This window comes from Cyclopterus lumpus, chromosome 25 (genome assembly GCF_009769545.1).
Source record: "Cyclopterus lumpus isolate fCycLum1 chromosome 25, fCycLum1.pri, whole genome shotgun sequence".
In the NCBI taxonomy this organism is placed as follows: domain Eukaryota; kingdom Metazoa; phylum Chordata; class Actinopteri; order Perciformes; family Cyclopteridae; genus Cyclopterus; species Cyclopterus lumpus.
The window spans coordinates 7,409,164-7,432,656 of NC_046990.1; the positions used below are offsets into that span (position 1 = coordinate 7,409,164).

Genomic DNA, 23,493 nt, shown 5'->3' on the forward strand with positions numbered 1-23,493 from the left:
TGTTTTTATGATCTATTTCTATTTTTGGTCTAACCAAAAAAAAGTGTTTGAAATGTTGGATCCCTAACCTGTTTTTTCATATTATTAACACGTTTGAGTCAGATAATTTGCCGCTCTGAGAGCTCAAACACGCCCTGACATGTGCGCCATGGTGAGTCCAGACATCCCTGTTTGTATTTTACAGAGTCGGAGTGTATCTGGCATTTTATCATATTTTGCTCTGGTTCAAGGTAATAATCGTGGTATTTCTGCCCGCTCCTGAAGGCAGCACGTCTCTTCCCCCCCCTGTCTGTCCCGCCTCCGGAGCTCTCCGATTGGCCGGAGCGGCAGTCTGTCAGTTTGTGGGCGAGGCGTGATCCCGCTGTGTGTGTGCGCTCTCTACAGTAGAGGAAGGACAGCTGCGCTCAGCGGCGGAGGAAGGAACAGAATAAAACCCAACTATACAATGCGTTAGCCCCGGGCAATGGCTCGTCCCCGACCCTCCTTCTAGTTCACTCTGCGAGCCGCTCCGAGGTCAACATGGCGTGAGAGAAACCGTGCGGGAAATAAGTGCGAAACTGTCAGGAGTTACTCGTCGCGGCGGACTCTGCTGCCGCTGCCTGGAAGTTTTCTGTTGTTTTCCAGTCGTGGGGCCCCGACGGTGGCGTCGGCGGCGGCGGCTCTCACCCCTGAGCGGTGTCCCGGTCTGCCCAGCCCCATGCAAAACCTAACGGCCCCTGGCGGCCCCGGCAACTCCAATGTCACCTGCTCCTGCAACTGCACCGCTTCCCAGCCACAGGGAATGGAGATATGTGAGTACAATACAAATACTAATGTGTTGCGTTGCTTCTCACCGTGAAAACCACCTACCGGGGTACTTTAGCGCTTAATCCGGTTGATGTGCACGCTCCAGTGTGGCGACAGGAGGGACAACAAATCAGACCAAGTCGTCATGAAGAGTCTGCTGTTCACTAGCTGTGGGCCGGTCTCCTCCCGGGACTTAGTGTGGTAACGGTCTAATGCAGACTTTAGGAGGTTTTAGTGTCTTTCGTCTGGTCTTTAGTGGACTCAAAAACACTCCGCACTGAGTTTACAGTGGTTCACAAACTTTATATCCCGCTATAACAGCGTTACACAGTGGTACATATTTCTATAGTCGATACATATTTCTATAGTCGATACATATTTCTATAGTCGTTACATAATTATATAGTCGTTACATAGTTCTATAGTCGATACATAGTTCTATAGTCGTTACATAGTTCTATAGTCGTTACATAGTTCTACAGTGTTACAGTTCTATAGTCGTTACATAGTTCTATAGTCGTTAAATAGTTCTATAGTCGATACATAGTTCTATAGTCGTTACATAGTTCTATAGTTGATACATAGTTATATAGTCGATACATAGTTCTATAGTCGTTACATAGTTCTATAGTCGATACATAGTTCTATAGTCGTTACATAGTTCTATAGTCGTTACATAGTTCTACAGTGTTACAGTTCTATAGTCGTTACATAGTTCTATAGTCGTTAAATAGTTCTATAGTCGATACATAGTTCTATAGTCGTTACATAGTTCTATAGTTGATACATAGTTATATAGTCGATACATAGTTCTATAGTCGTTACATAGTTCTATAGTCGATACATAGTTATATAGTCGATACATAGTTCTATAGTCGTTACATAGTTCTATAGTCGTTACATAGTTCTATAGTCGTTACATAGTTATATAGTCGTTACATAGTTCTATAGTCGATACATAGTTCTATAGTCGTTAAATAGTTATATAGTCGTTACATAGTTCTACAGTGTTACAGTTCTATAGTCGTTACATAGTTCTACAGTGTTACAGTTCTATAGTCAATACATAGTTCCATAGTCGATACATAGTTCTATAGTCGATACATAGTTCTATAGTCGTTACATAGTTCTACAGTGTTACAGTTCTATAGTCAATACATAGTTCCATAGTCGATACATAGTTCCATAGTCGATACATAGTTCTATAGTCGATACATAGTTCTATAGTCGTTACATAGTTCTACAGTGTTACAGTTCTATAGTCGATACATAGTTCTATAGTCGTTACATAGTTCTACAGTGTTACAGTTCTATAGTCGATACATAGTTCTATAGTCGTTACATAGTTCTATAGTTGTTACATAGTTCTACAGTGTTACAGTTCTATAGTCATTACATAGTTCTATAGTCGTTACATAGTTCTATAGTTGTTACATAGTTCTACAGTGTTACAGTTCTATAGTCATTACATAGTTCTATAGTCGTTACATAGTTCTATAGTTGTTAAATAGTTCTACAGTGTTACAGTTCTATAGTCGTTACATAGTTCTATAGTCGTTACATAGTTCTATAGTTGTTACATAGTTCTACAGTGTTACAGTTCTATAGTCGGTACATAGTTCTATAGTCGGTACATAGTTCTATAGTTGATACATAGTTTTATAGTCGGTACATAGTTCTACAGTGTTACAGTTCTATAGTCCTTACATAGTTCTATAGTTGTTACAGTTCTATAGTCGTTAAATAGTTCTATAGTCGTTACATAGTTCTACAGTGTTACAGTTCTATAGTCGATACATAGTTCTATAGTCGTTACATAGTTCTACAGTGTTACAGTTCTATAGTCGTTACATAGTTCTATAGTCGTTACATAGTTCTACAGTGTTACAGTTCTATAGTCGATACATAGTTCTATAGTCGTTACATAGTTCTACGGTGTTACAGTTCTATAGTCGTTACATAGTTCTATAGTCGTTACATAGTTCTACAGTGTTACAGTTCTATAGTCGATACATAGTTCTATAGTCGTTACATAGTTCTACAGTGTTACAGTTCTATAGTCGTTACATAGTTCTATAGTCGTTAAATAGTTCTATAGTCGATACATAGTTCTATAGTCGTTACATAGTTCTATAGTTGATACATAGTTATATAGTCGATACATAGTTCTATAGTCGTTACATAGTTCTATAGTCGGTACATAGTTCTACAGTGTTACAGTTCTATAGTCGTTACATAGTTCTATAGTCGGTACATAGTTCTATAGTCGTTACATAGTTATACGGTGTTACAGTTCTATAGTCCTTACATAGTTCTATAGTCGTTACATAGTTCTATAGTGTTACAGTTCTATAGTCGTTACATAGTTCTATAGTCGGTACATAGTTCTATAGTCGTTACATAGTTATACGGTGTTACAGTTCTATAGTCCTTACATAGTTCTATAGTCGTTACATAGTTCTATAGTGTTACAGTTCTATAGTCGTTACATAGTTCTATAGTCGGTACATAGTTCTACAGTGTTACAGTTCTATAGTCGTTACATAGTTCTATAGTCGGTACATAGTTCTATAGTCGTTACATAGTTATACGGTGTTACAGTTCTATAGTCCTTACATAGTTCTATAGTCGTTACATAGTTCTACAGTGTTACAGTTCTATAGTCGTTACATAGTTCTATAGTCGGTACATAGTTCTATAGTCGTTACATAGTTCTACAGTGTTACAGTTCTATAGTCGATACATAGTTCTATAGTCGTTAAATAGTTCTATAGTTGTTACATAGTTCTATAGTCCATACATAGTTCTACAGTGTTACAGTTCTATAGTCCATACATAGTTCTATAGTCATAACATAGTTCTACAGTGTTACAGTTCTATAGTTGTTACATAGTTCTATAGTCGTTACATAGTTCTACAGTGTTACAGTTCTATAGTCGGTACATAGTTCTATAGTCGATACATAGTTCTATAGTCGTTACATAGTTCTATAGTCGTTACATAGTTCTATAGTCCATACATAGTTCTACAGTTCTATAGTTGTTACATAGTTCTATAGTCGTTACATAGTTCTACAGTGTTACAGTTCTATAGTCGATACATAGTTCTATAGTCGTTAAATAGTTCTATAGTCGTTACATAGTTCTATAGTCCATACATAGTTCTACAGTGTTACAGTTCTATAGTCGTTACATAGTTCTATAGTCGTTACATAGTTCTACAGTGTTACAGTTCTATAGTCGATACATAGTTCTATAGTCGTTAAATAGTTCTATAGTCGTTACATAGTTCTATAGTCCATACATAGTTCTACAGTGTTACAGTTCTATAGTCGATACATAGTTCTATAGTCATAACATAGTTCTACAGTGTTACAGTTCTATAGTTGTTACATAGTTCTATAGTCGTTACATAGTTCTATGGTCATTACATAGTTCTACAGTGTTACAGTTCTATAGTCGTTACATAGTTCTATAGTCGTTAAATAGTTCTATAGTCGTTACATAGTTCTATAGTCCATACATAGTTCTACAGTGTTACAGTTCTATAGTCGATACATAGTTCTATAGTCATAACATAGTTCTACAGTGTTACAGTTCTATAGTTGTTACATAGTTCTATAGTCGTTACATAGTTCTATAGTCGATACATAGTTCTATAGTCCATACATAGTTCTATAGTCGTTACATAGTTCTATAGTCGTTACATAGTTCTATAGTCGTTACATATGTCTATAGTCCATACATAGTTCTATAGTTGTTACATAGTTCTACAGTGTTACAGTTATATAGTCGTTACATAGTTCTATAGTTACGTTACATAGTTCTACAGTGTTACAGTTCTATAGTCGTTACATAGTTCTATAGTCGTTACATAGTTCTATAGTTACGTTACATAGTTCTTGTTACGTTACATACAGTAGTTCTAGTTATGTTACATAGTTATAGTTATGTTACATAGTTATAGTTCTGTTACATAGTTCTGTTACATAGTTCTTGTTACGTTACATACAGTAGTTCTAGTTCCGTTTCATAGTTCTAGTTGCATTACACAGTGGGTTTCATGAGGGGTCAGCTGCAGCTCATGGAGATGAGTGGTCGTCCCGTAACCGGTTTGAATACCCGGTTCGATCCCCGCTCTCCCCATAGTTCATGTTGAAGTATCCTTGAGCAAGACACTGAACCCCCAGTTGCTGCCTGGGCTGAAGCCCACTGCTCCTTAAGAACTAAAGATGGGTCAAATGCAGAGAAGAATTTACCCACTGTGGGATCAATAAGGTGTACATTATTATTAGTTGTAGTTACGTTACATAGATCTAGTTACGTTAGATAGTTCTAGTTACGTTACATAGTGGTGCTGCAACATTGAGCTTGTGAGTTAGTCGTATTCCTAGAGCCATAGCACCGTACAAACTTACATTTACAGCTTCTCTCTACTTCCCTCTGAACAAGAGACTGTGACTTTCTCCTTTTCTGTTTCTTCTTGCTGCATTTTTTCCCCAGACGGTTTTCCGTCAAAAGGCTAAAAAATATATATATATTAAAAAAAAAAATATATATATATATATATATATATATATATATATATATATATATATATATATATATATATATATATATATTAATACTTGCAGCCGATTAGGCTTGCCGGGCTGTGTACACATGCTCTGAGGGATCACCACAGAGGGTTAAATAGTTTGCCTGTCAGCACAGACAGGAAACGCTCGAATGGTATGTTATGTCTGTCCGCCTCCTGAGCAGCCCAGAGAGAAACTATCATTATCAGCTCGGCCCGAACACTGCTGCCAGATCCACTGCAGATGTTCCTCTTTATGACTGAAGACACACAGGGGGCAGACAGACAGACAGACAGACAGACATGCAGAGGACAGACAGACAGACTGTGTGTGTGTGTGTGTGTGTGTGTGTGTGTGTGTGTGTGTGTGTGTGTGTGTGTGTGTGTGTGTGTGTGTGTGTGTGTGTGTGTGTGTGTGTGTGTGTGTGTGTGTGTGTGTGTGTGTGTGTGTGTGTGTGTGTGTGCGAGTGTGCGAGTGTGTGTGTGCATCCAAGTCTGACAGATCAGCAGCCAGACGGAAGACAAATAAACTTGAGACTGACACGCAGCAGACACGCGGGTATAGATTCACTACCAGACAAATAGGGACAGCGATATAAACAGAGGACAGACACATCTGAAGCCAGACACATTGACGGACGGACACACAGACAGGCTGCAGACAGACGGACAGGGTTACAGTGATGTGTAATTTCCATCGGGGGCCGGGGCCAGGCCTGGGCCGAGTGAGGTGAAGGCAGGATATTAGATGTAGATTTGGCAGCAGAGCGGGGTTTCTGCTGACGCCACATTTTGAGAGAGAGAGAGAGAGAGAGAGAGAGAGAAACAAAAAAAAAAAAACTAGTGTTCTACCATTTGGTTTTTTTCTGTGGCATCATCGTATCGCGAGCCAGGAAAAAAACGCTCCACATAGTCAGGCATGAACGGGTGCATCCACAGAAACACTGATACAGCAGAGAGAGCCTAATTAGATAATCCAGCAGAGAGCTGCATGAGACTTCAGACAAGCAGAGCTGCAGAAAGAAAACCCCCAAAGTCAAACAATAGTGTATTTAAGTGCATAATGACCGACATGCTGCATTTAAGATCATGCACGTGTCTGATTGGTGCTCAATGAGATGCTGGCCTGGTATTTTCAACGTATTTCTCGCCATCCCGAAGGCCTCAGCAGTTGGAGGGAGCTCAATTCACAAGTGGTTAGAAATGGCCATGTTCTACTGTAGCGGCCGTCTGGTTTTGAAAAGAGCTCTTGTTTGTCGGCTGTGTTGTCATGCAGACTCGGCAAAGGCTGAATAATGTAGCTCATGCTTTGATGATTTCTGTGGCTGAAGAAAAGAGCTACAGTCTGCCGTTTTTTTTCTTTTTTAAAGCGGAGCGGGCGGTCTTGCTGGTGTGTTTCCTCTTCATTCAGACTGGGAGCGGAATTGAAAGGGACCGCGAAAACACAGAGGGAATCACAGTGCAGACAGTGTGTCACGGCCTGGAATCGAACCGCCCCGCACACTGACTGGGATTCCCGTTGGAGCATTTGAAAGGAGGAGAAGACTCGCTGCTCTCAGATTCGTTGTGTTATCTGGTCTCACAGGTGTGGTGTTAAGTAGTCTGGAGACATTGTGAAGTCCTGAGGTCAACGGCGGCGCGTCATAAAGATGTTGCTGCATTTGTGCATATTGTTCAACCTACAGTTAAAATCCTCTTTTTTAAGCCTCATTGATGTTTGATTGCACACCTACTGTTGTAGGAAGTTGGGTTTCTGTGTGAAGACATTTGTCCCTGCAGGCTGACACCGTAGGCAGGTCCTCTGCAAACACTCGGTCATTTCATCGTGTATTGACTCTTCCTCCTATCGGCTCCGTCTTTTCTTAAACAAAAAAATACTACGCCAACTGCTTTGTTAGGTTTTGTTCATTCAAGAGACGTTATCGTGTTGGTGGTGCAGTCAAGTTTTTATATGTTTTTAAACATGTAATGTTTAAGAACATTGGCATTCTGTATCAACTAAAACAAAGGTTCCGTATCAAATAGGGATGCTGGATAACATAAAGGTAGTAGTCGATGCCAATACCAGTGAAATCCAACGGTTTTCCATACGCAATTAAATAAGTAAGAAAGGAAAACACAACAATAAATTCCATTCCATTTGAACCCATCAGGATAATGTTCTTTGCCGAATACTCGTTTTTACTGAACAGAGCTTGAACGCATCATAATGTACTGCCAGAACTGTTCTGCCCACCGGGCTGCTCACAGTAACGGTAACCCAGTTCTCCTCCAAAACCTGATCCCATACTGGCACCACACATCTCAAGTCACACTATTATCGTGAAGAAAAGGTTTTCAAATGCGTCTCCCCCAGAATGGACACAAATCCCTACCCCATCCTCCCGATGCACACAGCGGTACGCATGCACGTCTCCCGGGATAGGCCTGGGTGCACGTGTCTCTGTGCCAGCCATACCAGGCTGTAATCTTGTGGGTGGAGGTGGCATGGAGGGGTCATCTGTCAACTTTCCTCAAGTCAAGCACGCCCGCCGGCTACTTGTTGACTCTCCCACAAAAAAAAGAAGAAAAACGAACACGTCGGCGCACGCGCGCGTTTCCACCCAGATATATGCAGGCAGCCGCTCTCCGGCTCAGACAATATTTACCCTGCCGTCTCCCGCCAGACAACCAATCCAATCTCTCACTAAGCTCTTTGTTATTTGTTTAGGGTTTGTTTTGCCTCTTTTTTTTCCCCCTCCATGTTTGGCTTGTTTGCGGAGATGTTGTTCGGTTTGAAATAAGTTTTTATTTCATTTTTTATTATTACTAATTTTAAATAATTAGCCGTGGTTCAAAAGAGTCTGAATAGAAGACCGTGGGGAGTGGCGAAGACAACCAAACAACATTTAAAGATCTTTTTTTCTCCTCCTGCCAGACTGATTTCTTTTCCTTTCCCTTTTTTCGCAATCACTGCTCCTGTAATTAATTTCACGGGGAATTTCTACACTCAGTGAGTGTGTCTCACTGGAGCCTTATTTAGTCCGCCACCTCTCCTGAGCTGAGGGGTAACAGCAGTGAAGAGGGGTGCTCACCGTTAAGAAAGAGCTCCTTGTTTTATGTGAGTCGGAGTGGTTTTGATCACTGTCGGGGTTCTGCTCATCACATATTCTGGTATAGAGAAGCACACCGCAAACATATCCATGTGGTGAAGTTATCCATTGCATCGATACAGCAGACTAGTGCATCTCAGGGTGGTGAAATAATGCTCTTAACTTGCCATTTAGTCAATAGTTAGTGTTTTCTTTAAAGCTCCGATTCATAACGCATTTTCCCCCCAAAGTTCAGACTCGCATATGTGGTACTTTTTCTGAACTTTTAATGATCTCCACTATTAAGATATTAATAGTGTGGGTTTCAAACACAATTGGGCTCAATAAACTTGTTTTAACCGCTGGTGGGTCAATGAGGTTGAAGACATTATTTTTTATTGGGGGGGGGGAACTGACAGTAAAGTTTCATTTATTCTCCATGTGATAGTTAATTACTTTACTCTTTTAGTTTTTGCAAGACTTTCAAATCAAATTATGTTGTGAGTCATTTCTCCTAATGTTAAGAAGAAGGTCAAAAAGCTTCAACTTGTTCTTCATGATATTATCCTCCAGTTATTTAATGAGGGTGAAAACTTCAGACAGGTTTCAAGATGCCTGGAGGAGTCGTTGACCACAGCGATGTTTTTTTTTTTTTGCGAGGCGGTCATAATGTTCGCTCGGCTTGCAGTTTTCTCACACAGCACTTTTTGTGTGAGCAAACACCGAATGCAAACAAAACATTTGTTTGTTCACTCAACCCAGGGCACTTGAAAAAAACAAAAAACGTTTATGAATATTTCTTTTGTCGTTTTGTCAGAAGTGTGGATGGAAGCTGTGTGGTTGATGTGTGACTTCCTGTGTTTGTTTGGGCTCTTTTGTCTCCGTGCTCCTGAGCTCTCGCACCAGTTGCCCGGGATGTTCAGCTATAGACATGCGCGCGGGGACATGTCTTTTTCTTTTTTTTCCGCCATGTCGCAGATTTGTTTTTGTCCCAGTATTGAGACGCATCAAACTGCTTGGTATGTTTATTACACTTTGTGAGCCCGAGTCTCTCTCTCTCTCTCCCCCTCTCCCTCTTTATCTCCCCCTCTCCCCGCCCCCCTCTCTCTCCCCGGCCCCCTCTCTCTCCCTCCCTCCTAGCATGAAACAAAGCAGCGATTATCGCTCTGAAATTACAAACGCAGTTTTTTTGCATAGCATGAGACAAAACAGGAGGAGAAAAAAAAAAAAGGAATCAAGCAGAAATGCTGTGCCGCCCGCTGTTTGTCATATTTTTGGGTAATCCGTTTGTTTATGTGTGTAGGAACACCCAGACTGTGGACTAACGACATGTCTCTTCAAGTGTTTTTTTCAGGATTTTCTTTGGATTTTGAAGAGGCTTACGTGTTGAAGTTTCCAGAGGGAGGGGGCATTTAAGAACTCAAGGAAATGACGTGTGGTCATAACCATTTTCATACCATGCACAAAGGAAATAATTTGAATGACTTTTCAAATTGTCTCTCGCAGAAATTTCAGTTTGCAGTTAGTTATTGCTGAGAGTCTTATTTCTCTCTATATTATTGAAGTTGTAAATGCATTATTTAATCCATGCATTAGAAGGAAATTACGCAGAAACCAGCAGTTTATTCTTAGGGATGAATACATCACAAAGGGCTCATCTGTGTCAACAACAACTGTCAGACAGATGTGTTTTTTGTTGTCAAAGCATCATACATAGGCACCTGTTGTTGTTGTTTAAAAGGGGAACTCTGGGAGTGCTACTGTGAAAATAAGGTGCATAAAAGCTCCTAGCGTGACCACGAGTGGTTCTTGTAGCCGTTTTTAATTTGCCTGAATATAGCTGGAGCGACTGCATGTTGCCTAGCACCACGTCGAAGCCTCCCACTGCAAAATTTTGCAAATAGAACACCTCACTTTGACTGGGTGACTACAAAAAGAAGGAAAGCATTGTGGTGTGCCTCAGGTTATTAATAATCCATAGTTTTAATTCTGAATATTGCATCATGTTCTGTGTAGTTTTATAGCAAAGTTACTGCAGAACCCTATGCTGCTTGGTGCCAAGATATTAATCCTATTTTGATGCATATTTCATGATATATATCTACATTGTTTAATGGTCCTTTTGTTTTGAATAACTACACCAGCATGTAAAGCCTCCGCAGTCTTTTGAGATCAAAACACCTTTAACTCAACGTTGCCTTGTCTCGTGTGAGGTTTCCACTTCTTGGCCTATGATGACGCGTGAATCTAAAGTGGTGTTAACCGGCTAAACTTAACACAAGAATGAACCCTGAACTAATTTAGCTTCACTGTTGGTACCGCCCCCCCTCTCCTGTCAAAGTGGGGGTGGATCCAACTGAGCCGCTGGCTGCGCCCTCACCAGACCTTTCTCCGGGTTTGACTGTATTGCAGGAAATTACAAGGATTACACCAGAGGCAGAAAAGGAGCTTTTGTGTTTTTACTTTTTTTAATTATATATAAATAAAACAGCCCTGGACTGTGCGCGATAGTTGCATAATGCGTGTTTGGATGAAAAGTATATATGTTGAAAACTCAGGAAAAGACGTGCTTTTGTTAGCATCGCACTGGTTTCCTTCTACAAGGAAACAATGGGAGTTACGCGAAATTACGCTCTTTGGCAAACACAAAATATGTGATACTCACACATTTAGCGAGATAATCTCATCACAAATGAACTCCACTTTCATGATTTTTGAAGTGTGAATACAATCAGCAGAAGTAAAAAGCTAACGCTAGACTATATTCAAATACAAGACCACCGCTCGACTAATGGAGAACTATACAGCGTGTTAACCACAGACTGGATGAGAGAAGGGGGCCTCAGCTATTGGTTTGTGGATGTCAGTTTTAAAGCCACACATTTTTGCTGTCGCCATTTTAAAATTTTACTGAGGGAATAAATCAAGAGAGAAGTAGAGTCATTTTCTCATAGACTTCTATACAACCAGAGGAGTCACCCCCTGGTGGTCAGTAGAGAGAATGCAGCTTTAACACATGAAGCATAGACTTCTATACAACTAGAGGAGTCGCCCACTTTTGAATTGCGAAGGTTTGCATAGCCATACTAAAACGTGATTAGTTAAGATGTGTGTCTAGCAGTAAAGGTTAGGGAAGACGGAAGCATAAAAAAAAGAATGAAAAAACCCACTTCCAGGATGAACATCTCTTTAAAATGATGCAGTTCAAAGCTTTTTCATATATATCATGGCACAATATGTTACCAGTCTCTCTGCAAAGTTTGACTTTGATAAAGTTAAGTAGAACATTTTTAGAGAGGTTTCAGTACAGACAGTTTAGGCAAATCCCCAAATGGAACATTTATGATTTGTCCGTGATATTTCCTCATGTAACATGCTATTTATTGCACTTTCATATCACTAATGGTGTTCAATACATCCACATACAGCAGTAACATACAGTAAATGAACTAAAATAATTCTCTGTGCCCTCTAATCATCATCAAATATTTTTGCATGTGCCATATTTCTCCATAACTCGGTCATTATCTCCGCCTTACGTAGTCCGATTTCAGTCTAAGAACACTCCTTTTTAATTTTGCGAGCCTATGGGAGCTGTCTAAAGCCATCCAAATGAGATTGACGGCACTCTGAGCTACCCCAAATCATCCACGCTCCACATTTTGTGAGGCGTAGGATTCAATTAGCTGAGACTCAAACCGACCTAACGTGCTGACTTAAGTCGAAACACCTCCAGGACACTTCTGTTAACTGCACAGGAAGCTGGGGGTTATTTAGAGGTCTTAACTTTTTCATCGTAATGTAAGTCATATCTCTGTACAGTCACTGGAAAACAACTGTTCGGCTGAATGCAGTGTGGTTGATATTGTGCTGATGCTTTGTCTGAGAAGAATCTCTGCTCACTCTCTTCTGGAGTTTAGGATTCATTCCTGCAGCACTCTATGGAACAGTATGTTATTATCATTATTTTTAACATTTTAACCCAGTTTAACCTCCAGCCTGAAGTCACGTTTGTAAAGGACCTGTGTGGGCGTCAGAAAGAGGGGAGGGGAGGGAAGGGGAGGAGGATCTGGCCGACCAGATCCTCCTCCCCCTCCCCTCTCCTCTCCTCTCCTCTCCTCTCCTCTCCTCCCCCTCCCCTCTCCCTTCCCATCTAGACACTGCAAGTCAGACAGCGGTGTCTGATACCTACCTACCTACCCCCCCCCCCCCCCCCCCCACACACACACACACACACACACACACACACACACGCACACACACTTCTCCCCCCTTCTCCCCTCAGCAACCACCAGCTGACCCCAATCAGGCACAGGGCCTGCTGTATTGTCTGGCCGGGGAGGGGACACACACACACACACACACAGACACACATGTAGACTCAGACAGGGGTCAGAGGAGATAGAGACTGTCTAGTCTGGTCTGGCCTGCCTCTTTGACTCCCAACCCCCCAACCATAACACAGCATCTCCCCTCTACCCTTCGTCGTCTTTTCCTCTCTTCTCCTTCTTTGCTTTCCTTCAGCCTCATTGGAAGTCCCAGATGACATTACATTACATTTAATTTAGCTGACGCTTTTATCTAAAGCAACGTACATTCAGGTTAAGTGTCTCGCTCAAGGACACATCGACATGGGCTAGCAGATCCGGGGATCGAACCGCCGATCCTCTTATTGACTCCTCTGGTTGTATAGAAGTCTATTGTTCATGTGTGAAAGCTGCATTCTCTCTACTGACCACCAGGGGGCGACTCCTCTGGTTGTATAGAAGTCTATGGTTCATGTGTGAAAGCTGCATTCTCTCTACGGACCACCAGGGGGCGACTCCTCTGGTTGTATAGAAGTCTATAGAAAATGCTTCTACTTCTCTCTTGATTTATTCCCTCAGTAAACATTGTAAACATGAGTTTATGGTCTCAATTTCAAGTCTTCTTCAATAGAGCGTGATGTTCATTTAGTAAATGATGGTCAATTTAGAGTCAAACGGACCATAAAGCAGGGTATGCTTTAGGGCGGGGCTACAAGGTGATTGACAGGTTGACACCATATATGGGATTTTTAAATTGCTTCTCCGCTGGATATAAATATGGTCACTTCTGTTCGTTGGTTGCGAAAAACAACATGGCGACGGCCAAATGTCATCACTGTTACACATGAACACACACACACACACTCAAACGCTCACAAACACAGTGCCCCGCCGTTACTGAGCCTTTTTTTTATTGTAAGACTTTAAATGATGTGGAACTATATCGTTTGTGTTCAGAGTCTGGTTGTCATGGAAATAATAGATTATTAGGGTAAGAGAAAGCTGAAGAGACAAATGTACCATGTCAAGCTAACTGAAAGCAGTTGACTCAGAGTTTAAGTGGCCATTTGTGTTCAAACTCCCCTTTTTGAAGTTCCCACACTCAGCACACATGCATCCCTTCCTCACTGAACGTTAGTTATCCTGAGTTAGTTTGAGTTTTTCGGCGCATGAACGATGGAGAGCAAGACGAGGATGGTGTTACTCTCATTATCTCCCATCCCCGATCTTCACACCCGGCTTTCTGCTGGAGACCGCCGTGGCTCCTCAGGGCTCCGTGCTGCATGGAGATCCTGCATGTGAATTATTAATATAGGTCACAGTCGCAGCATTCGGCTCGGCCCGGGTCTAGGTGCCGTCCCGCCATCGCAACATGCACCCCCCTGCTCACCCACAGCCCTTCCCCATCAGTCGGCCGGATTAACCCGAACAGATCACCCTTCACCGAGGTCTGCGCCAGGTGAGCCCTTCTAGCGATCATAGGCCCCAACAGATCGTCCTGTGAGCGATGCCTTTTACCTGTGAATTCCAAATCCTTCAAATTAAATACAAATAAGTCAAAGGCTGTGATGTCGGGAATTGTCCAAAACAATCCTGTGCGTCTGCGATAGTAATAAGGATTCTTTCCATAAACACTTAGTCCCCCGCCGGTTATGCAGCACCCTGGGCCGCTCATTTACAGCAATTATATTTTCATGAGACAGGAATCTTAATGGGAAGAGTTTATGGTTCCTCATGAGAAACTGGCTCCCCAAGATGAATTGCATCTGTGTGTGTGTGTGTCTGTGTGTGTGTGTGTCTTTGTGTGCGTGTGTGTGTGTGTCGCTAAGTCTCAGATGCCTCCGGTTACGCTCGGCCTTCGCTTCGTCTCAAACTGTTCCCCCTCGTCGAGTCGGAAGCTTCTTTTCGTTCTACGCTTATTCGCCGCGAGCTGATCTCCCAGAGTGGCGCTTTCTACAGCGAGATGGAGAAGAAAAAGAAAAAGGGAAGGAAGAAGGTGGCGTGGGTGGATGGGGAGGAGGGGAGAGGAGGAAACAAAGATGTGACAGCGGAGAAGGAAGAGAAGAGACGGAGTTGCTCTGCTGCGACTCTAGGAAGCGGACTTAGAAGAAAGGTTTCGTGAAACAAGCCAAGAAGCTCTTTGTTTGATGTCATCAGCTCATATCTACCCATCTTCTCACCAGCACAAAACAAATCATAACATATGAAAGAAAGGACGATAAGTTAGGGCTGGGCCATATGTCGATATGATATCAATATCGTCTTGAGATTTTGGATGTTTTATTAAGGCACAGGTGCCTTTATCTGGTTTAAGTGATGTCATTTTATGAACCAGATGGTTTTAGCTGTTCTATTTACCCACTTAGTCATTATATACTCATTACTGATTATTTATCAAAAATCACATTGTGTAAATATGTCGTGAAAGCACCAACGGTCAACCCTACGGTATCGCTCTAAATATCTTTTTCACCTCATGGAGGCCAATTTTATTTGTTGAGGGTTGAATTTTAAGAAGGGTAAAACATTTCCAACCAGCAGTCCAAAGATATTTTGTTTTAAGAACCAGACAAAAGTGCACATTTGAGGAGGTGTTTGTCCACATGCAGACAAATGAAATTAGAACTGATTAATCGTTGCAGCTCGAACTCGCACCGATACGTCAGTCTATAAAATATAGTGATACATGCCCCTTCGCTGTTTCCTCAAGACCAATGGTTCAAATTGTCGATTTTAGACAAAGAATAGCAACAAAGTTCACTAAAATTGGTTTGTCATTTGAGGAATGGACGCTGTGTCACCGCCGCTGTGGCTGGATTTTATTCTTTTCCATCTTTTCGTGTGTGTGTGTGTGTGTGTGTATAAGACACAAGCTGCTCTCCACATTTAACTATCCTCCCCTCTGTTTGAACCCCTTTCAATCCCCCCCCCCCCCCCCCCCCCTCCTCCTCCACCCCCCGCCGCCCCAGGTCTATTTATACCTCCATCTTTCCCGGAGCAAGCTTAAAACATCCTGGTCATCTCCCACACACCACCAGCATTACTTAGAGAGAACCCACTCCTGGTGATTCTTCTTCTTCTTCTGCAGCTTTTCCTTTTTTTGTAGTTTCCTCTGTTTAGTCGGCAGCTGTTGCTCAGCACCGAGGTTCAGCCCGCGGTCATGGCCAAGTGTTCCAGCAAGGGGGAGAAAAAAAGTTTTCGGATAGGACTTTCTCTCCTGTATTTCCCCTTATTTTGATTTTTTCTCGTGTGTGTCTATATATATATATGCACTGACGATGCTTCCCTTTATCACTGTCTTTCCTTTCCTCTCTGTCTCTGTCCCTCTTTCCTGTGTAATCCTGCCTCTCAGGCCTCTTTGGAGGGGGCCGGGGGGGTCGACCTGTTGGCTCGGCACATTGAGACCGTGTGTGGAAGACGTGTTTACACCCCTTCATGTGAGAAATCAGAGAGAGTGTGGGAGGGAAGGTGGGAGACAGAGAGGAGGCTGGGAAGAGACAGAAGGATAGATGGATTAAGGAGGAGATGGTGAGAGGAGTGTGACAAAACGAGTACAAGAGACAGACATAACGAGAGAGGAAGAGGAGAAACAGGCTAAAATAGAGAGGGGGAGATGGGCGAGTTGGACAGTGAGTCATCGCAGAATAAAATGCCACGCAAGCATATGTTGCTGTTCAGGAGCCATCTTTTTTTTCCAAAATGGAAACCAGTTATAATTTGCGGGAAGAGATTGAAGAAAAGAAAAGAAAAAAGAAGATTGAATTGAGTTATTACAAACAGACGGGGTGTACTTACACACCAGAGGAGGAGGCCATTTGTCTTCCGAAGACACGGAGCTCTCTGTTTCCTCATTATGTGTTTTTAGCTCTTTGAGTCCACTTGAAGTCCTTTTTTTCTTCTTCTGTTTCTAGGTGTTAAAAATGGCTGCAATTACTGTTGCTATTATGTCCACTATCTATTTATAATAGATAGTGTGCGTATCTTTTATGAGTCGTTCAGTCTTTAAAATGTCAAAGAATAGTGAACAAGTGTGTGGACTTGGCTCTTTCATGTCCACTAATAATTTAAGTCTATAATAAAAGTTACTATGAGGAACGTTGAACTGGTTATGAACTGGTCTCAGTTCAATCCTGAGCCATATGACCTGCTTTAGCAAATATGGTATTCACATATAGTTATTCGTCATGCTCGTCAGAGACCAGTACCCCATGGACAGACCCAGATCTGGATTAGCTGTTGCCTTGAACCTGCAGTCGGAGCTCCGGAGGGAGGAGGAGAGCTTCGGATCTGTCTCCTCCTCCGGCCGGGAGCAGAGGGGTTTGACACCACACCTGGGGGTACCAGGCCGTATTGCTGGGCCCTCTGAAAAAGAAGGAAGGCACGGGAGAACCAGAACCAGGACTGCAAGGAGCAGACCATTAAACCCCTGCTGTATTAGAAATGTGAGGTCTTCTGAGGGGGATCTGGCACTTGGGACCACTACTGCCGCTTTTGTCCACAGGGGCCTCTAAAATCACCACAAAACAAAAGTTCCTCTGCGTACCTTTAACGCTGCTGCAGGCAACGGCAGATTAGTCACTATTATTGTCGTTATTATTTTCATTCTCATTCTCCAGAATGAGCCCAGTATGTCTGTGTAACCCCAACAGACCCAGCAGCTCCAGTTTGGAGCCGTCCCATCATGTCTCCCCACTGTAAATCCACCTCCTGCGGGGGAGAAGTGTGTGGTGGTTGAGTGGGATGGGGGGTGGGAGGTGTTCTATTAAATGAGCCAGAAAGCATGCAGACAGACAGGGAGAGAGAGAGAGAGACAGACAAAAGCCCACTCGTTTCTTCCCCTCCTCTTCCTCCTCATCTCCGCTCCGTATTTTGTTGTTCCGTCTCGGAGATGAGACACAAGGCTTTGTTGTTTGTCTTTTAACATCTGTCTGCCTTCACCTCCATCTCCCCCCCCCCCTTTTTCTAAACTCTGCACCCCGTCTCCTCTCTGTGTCCAATATCTCTTGTGTTTCTTCACCTCTTTATCCCTCTGTTTTTTGTTGTTGTTTTCTAAATCCGTGACGAGCTATGTGCTGCTCCCCCTCCCCCCACACCCCAACCACCCCTGTCCTGTGTTTTTTTATTTATTTTTTATTTCCCTGCCTGTGATGTTGACCTGCATAGAAATTAAATCTGCAGAATAATTTTTCATTTTTACACGTGTCGTCGGGGTGAGGTGGTGTGCGTGTGCGTGTTTCCATGTTGTACATCTGTCCAATTTGGGAGCTTGCAGTATTTTCCTGAATTACTTTGTAAGTTCTTCAATTCCAACCAACATTTAAACATCATATTTTATTATTTATATATTTTTTGGTGGTGGTGTCCTGTCCTGCAAATTCCATGAATCTGGTTAGCAGCGGGTTTGATTCAACCAAACTACAGGATTATTTATCCTGTTATGGGTGATCTGTTCATGAGTAGAACACAATAACAATATAAGACCCATTGGTCTCGATTCGCCCTTGGGTTGAATGTGTGCATCTTATTGGTTGTTGTTGTTTTGTGGTTGTTGTCGTTTTGTGGTCCCACTGATCGCCTCTCATTCATTGGCTGCCAGCGTGTGTAGAAACGGACTGATTGAAATACATAGTTGATCATCAAAAAGCAACTATGATCAGAATCATGTATGATTAAGGACGGCACATTCACCTTAACTAGAATAAAACACATACACACACATGTGTACACACACACACTTTCACCCTGACATCGCTGACCCTCCAGTCTGGTTCAATCACTCAGAGAGAGTGTATTCAGTCTGGGCTTTATGGCAGGAGTGTGGGTGGGTGGGTGGGTAGGTGGGAGGGGGGGGGGGGTCAGGGGTGTCTAGACGCTATCCTGTCTGTCTGGCTCTGATGATGCACACACACACACACACACACACACACACACACCTGAGACTCTGCAGGCCTGCTTTCACTGTGTGTGTGTGTGTGTGTGTGTGTGTGTGTGTGTGTGTGTGTGTGTGTGTGTGTGTGTGTGTGTGTGTGTGTGTGTGTGTGAGAGAGAGAGACATGTTGAGCCATCTCAACGACCCACCCCTGCTTTACCGCTGTTCATGAATATTACATTGTTGGAATATTGATAATATTAGACTACATTGTAATATTTATGATGTGTTATCACAGAGCGTTATCCGTATCTTTGTTCATGTTATATTCATGCGGGTGGAGATGACACGGCCACATTAGTCCTTTTTTATTTATTTCATTTTATTTCTAGAGCGTCGTCTTTACATTCAGTCCTGTCAACACACCACAGGTTCTTTTTAAAGGGCCAGTGTGTAGAATTTGAAGGGATCTATTAGCAGAAATATGATATTCATAACTTTGTTTTCTTTATTGTATAATCACCTGAAACTAAGGATTGGTGTGTTTCCGTTAGCTCAGATTGAGCCCTTCATACCTCTTCACGGACAAACCACAAACAAGGCTTTTCGTGTTTTTACATTTCCTGAAAAGGCCACGCTGTGATTCAATTCAAAGTTGTCATAATTATCCAAATGAATTACAAGCCCTATCAGTTAATATGTCAGTGTGCTGGTCCGCTGAAGGGAAAACTGTGCAAAGGAAAGCTGAATTTCTTCCGTACGATGGGCGAGCTAGAAGCAGCCGACGCGTACGAGTCCTGCTTTATGAATCCATTTAGTCTCTGTGGTGAAGCAGAGACGGGCTCCAGAAGAGGGGGATGGAAGGAGGGAGGGAGGTAGGGAGAGAGGAGAAAAAAGAGACAGAGCTGTAATTGTTTGTTCTCTTGTTGCCCATGGGTCCCCCATAGCATGTCTGGCACCTTTCTCTCTCTCTCTCTCTCTCTCTCTCTCTCTCTCTCTCTCTTTCTCTTTCTCTTTCTCTTTCTCTTTCTCTCTTACTCTTTCTCTATCTCTCTCTCTGTCCTCACTATCTCCATGTCTCTCCTGACCCTGAGATACCTGTCTAATGGGCTGACTGAGTAACACACACACACACAAACACAGGCCCCCTCTTCTCAGGGTTAAGCAGCACTAAACTAGTTCATTTATTTCCATGGAGAGACTGAATGACTATAGTAGAGGAGGCGAGGCTGTAACTAGGCTGATATCTACTACATGCTGTGTCACACGCACACACACAGACACACACACACACACACACACTGTGGTTGAGAGAGACTGTTGCTGCCAGGCTGATACCAGCCGTCTAGACGTTACAGTGCACGCCTCCCGGGGGAGGTGTGTGCGTGTGTGTGCGTGTGTGTGTGTGTGTGTGTGTGCGCGTGTGCCTGCCTCATTTTTCTCTCTCCCCTCCAACTCTTTCTGTCCCTTCATTATCGAACACACTCTGCTTCCTTCAAAGTGTGCCAGCGTGCTTCCTCTCCTTCTCTCTCTCCATGTCTCTCTCTGTTTCTTGCTCTCTCTCTCTCTCTCTCTTTTATAGACCAGGTCGCTACAACGGCGCCCTCGGCAGCTACCGGGCCTTGTTGATCACGGCGCCGTGCCCATGGGTTACCATAGCAACGGCAGTGGCAGCAGACAGGGCTGTGTGTGTGTGTGTGTGTGTGTGTGTGTGTGTGTGTGTGTGTGTGTGTGTGTGTCAGCAGGCTGTGAACCAGCAGGCCTCTTTGGGCAGCAGGACGGGCGAAGAAAGCCTCCTTTATTTTGTTGAGTCTGCGTCTCTGTCTTTTTTTTAGATTCTATGATCATACATTTTTACAGATGCACAAGTAAGTGCCGGGACTCTGGGATTATTACGCAGCACTTCTGCAGCACTTCCTCTCAGCTTGTGGCGGAAGTGCTGCAGTTCTCAGGAAAGCTGCAGGAATGGGAATGTGTTCCTTTGAGGGGCAGCAGGAAACAGGAAATGACTGCAGAGGAGGACGACAAAGTATTTTGGAGGGTTTGTTGAGCTCAGCTTGGTGAGGTAAAATAAAAAACAACATGTATAATAAAAACGCTCGTCGACATTTAGTTTTCAGGAGGAGCAGATCCCAGAGCAGCGGTGCGTTCAGGCCCGGCGGGGGCGTTCGCTGCAGCACTTCTATAACCCGCTGCGGCGTGCCGCTCGGGCCGCAGGATAGAGAGCTGGAGCCCGTTCCCTCTCTCGTCTGAGAGCTGCTCTCCGCTCTGAATTAGCAAGCAGCTCCTTGCAGGCTCAGGCTGTCAGCACACTTCCAAACCGTGGAGCACATTCTTGTGGCTGTGGACACTAAAATAGGCTGCTCCTTTTGTGCAAAATAAAACCCTGCGCCGCTTTTTTTCTTTCTTCTTTCTCACAGAAACCGTCCAAGGTCATCCGAGCTCAGACGTTAAGTTTATCGAGCGATAACAATGTTGGAGGCTGAGTGTAAGCAGTCTCTATAGATAGTCATTAGCCTTAATTTTATTTCAGGGCCAAACAGGGTAAGCCTCTACTCCCTCATTAGTCACAGAAGTGAGTTTCTCTCCGGCATTAACGTCAGCAGAGTGATAGAGCTCCAAACCACCTGAATGACGAGAAAGCCATTGTTATTATTATCACTGTTATTATTATTGTTATACCAAAGTAATTCATGTTTCAGAATGGTCATTTCTCTCAGACCGTGTGTTGTGCTCTGTTTGCGGCTGCTGTGTCTGACAGCTTCTTTCCCTAGCGGGTCGGCTGAACTGTGTGACCTTCCATTGGCCTCTCTCTCTCTCTCACACACACACACACACACACACACAGTTCAAAGGGCCGTCATGGGGTCACCGTCTGTCTGTGTGTGTGCACACACTCTCTCCGTGCTGTTTACTCGCTCTTTTACTGTTTGGCTTTCGGGCGCTTTGGGTTTGCTAAGGCTAAGACCTCAATATCTTCTGATCCAAAATGTGTCTGTAGCACAGAGTAAACAGGTAAAAATCATGCTAATAATGTTCCTCAAAATAAGGTAAATTAGGAAGCTGAGGTACTATTTCAACATATTTTAAATGATGATCAAATGTGACATAACGATAGAAGAGACGCAATTTAGACTTTTCTGAGCTTCTGCGCCGCGAATAAAGTGACCAACCAATCGTGTTGTTCCAAATGTACCCTGCAGTGTAGCTCTAGCTCATAGTGTGCAACAACATGGAGGAGTTATTACTCCTTATGACTCCTTCCTAAGGCGGCGCAGACCAGACCCACTCCTGCTGCTCCCACCTTACACAATAAAGAGCCATATAGACGTGTACACAGCGTAGCTGACCAGAGGGAACTCTAATTGACTCGCAGCACTTCTTCCAGTAGTGACCTATACAACAGTTGACCTCAGGTAGTTGGTCCTCTGCCTGCATGGATATATATTTCCACCTTTTTTTATTGAAAAAGTGCTGCAGACTGTTCCATCCTCACGTTCTCGTGGTTCAAATAAACTCTCTCTCTTCAGCAGGACAAAAAGCCGGCTTGCAACACAAAATGATTCAGTCTGTCGATGAAATAAGGGCGCTGCAGACGCCGGGCTGATATTGTTTTGACAAGTGGATTACTGTTGTAATAACATCAGACTGGTGCTGGTAATGCAGACTGCGAGCGCACGCACACACACACACACACACGGATCTCTGTACACTATGTTCTGGAGCCTCTGAACTGGGTGGATACTGGAGTTCTGGCAGGATGGGCCTCCCCTTCCTCTCCTCTGTCCTCCTCCTTCCCACACATCCTTCCTCCCTTCTCGACTCCTCCTCATTGGGCTTCCTTCCTCCCCGATGTTCCGAGGATCGCCGTTTACCGACAGTCTCTTTTCCTTTTGCTTGAGCACTAAAAAGAACGTTCCTACCTGTACTTCAGAAGACAGCTTTGAGTCTTTTGTGTGGCTTATTTTTTCATTTTATTTTTACAACAGCAGAAGGCGGCGTATGTGATATTTATCCCGAAGGCTTACAGAAGGGCCGGGTTGACTTTGGTTTTCCCAGAAGACTGTTCTCTGAATGAAATCCTCCCTCAGTCCCCCTCCCTTTGCTGAATGCGGTGAGCACAAACAGGCCTGGGCTGGTAGCGGGTCCAGTCAGCCCGGCAACGCAACATCTATCCAACGCTTTTCCTCTTTTCATAGAGAGCATGAAAGGCGCCCTAAAAGCTGGAAAGCTGAGGGTCCAAATCAGATAGAAAAGAAGTCCAATTCTTCCTACTTCATAAATCCTACTCTTGATTTATTCCCCCAGTAAACATGAGTTTATGGTCTCAATCTCTAGTTTTAAGTCTTCTTCAATACAGCATGATGTTCATTTATTGTCAAACAGACCATAAAGCAGGGTATGCATTAGGGTGGGGCCACAAGGTGATTGACAGGTCAAATGTTAGCATGCTAACAAGCTAAACTAAGATGCTGACCCTTAAAACCTGCTAAACATCAGCGTGTTAGAGGTTAGCACAGAGTTCATCGGTCCCCGAGTCGAGCCTTACAGTCTGATCCAGCACCTCGGTCGGTACCCATGTTCAGCCAAGATGATCTGGTACCATGGAGGGTTTACAGATTGGGTCTTTGCTCTCCTCCTCAGGGGCCGCCCCCATAATTTAAAAAATGCTTAATGATATTTTGGAGTGACATGCTGATGACCTCAGTACTTTCTTCGCGTAATGAGCGCGAGCAGCTCAACGTTGCAGCCCTAGAGGGCGTCCCGCTGCCGATGGATTCAGATCTCACCTCCAGTCTCTGTTTTGTTTAAATCCGCTTCCCCATGAGGTCACGTGAGAGAGAGAGAGATTTCCCTGTGGCACGATAATAATAATAATATTGCA

At 43.4% G+C, this 23,493-nt stretch overlaps 1 protein-coding gene across 1 annotated transcript in view; it reads left to right on the forward strand.

The window, feature by feature from the left end:
- The first annotated feature begins 356 nt into the window (after window positions 1-356).
- The window catches only part of ldlrad4b (low density lipoprotein receptor class A domain containing 4b), a 31,253-nt gene continuing 8,116 nt past the window's right edge, over window positions 357-23,493 (forward strand). Inside the window, exon 1 of the mRNA XM_034529126.1 lies at window positions 357-791. Within this exon, the coding sequence (XP_034385017.1) occupies window positions 698-791 (94 nt within the window). The 5' untranslated portion in view covers window positions 357-697. The remainder of the gene's footprint in view (window positions 792-23,493) is intronic.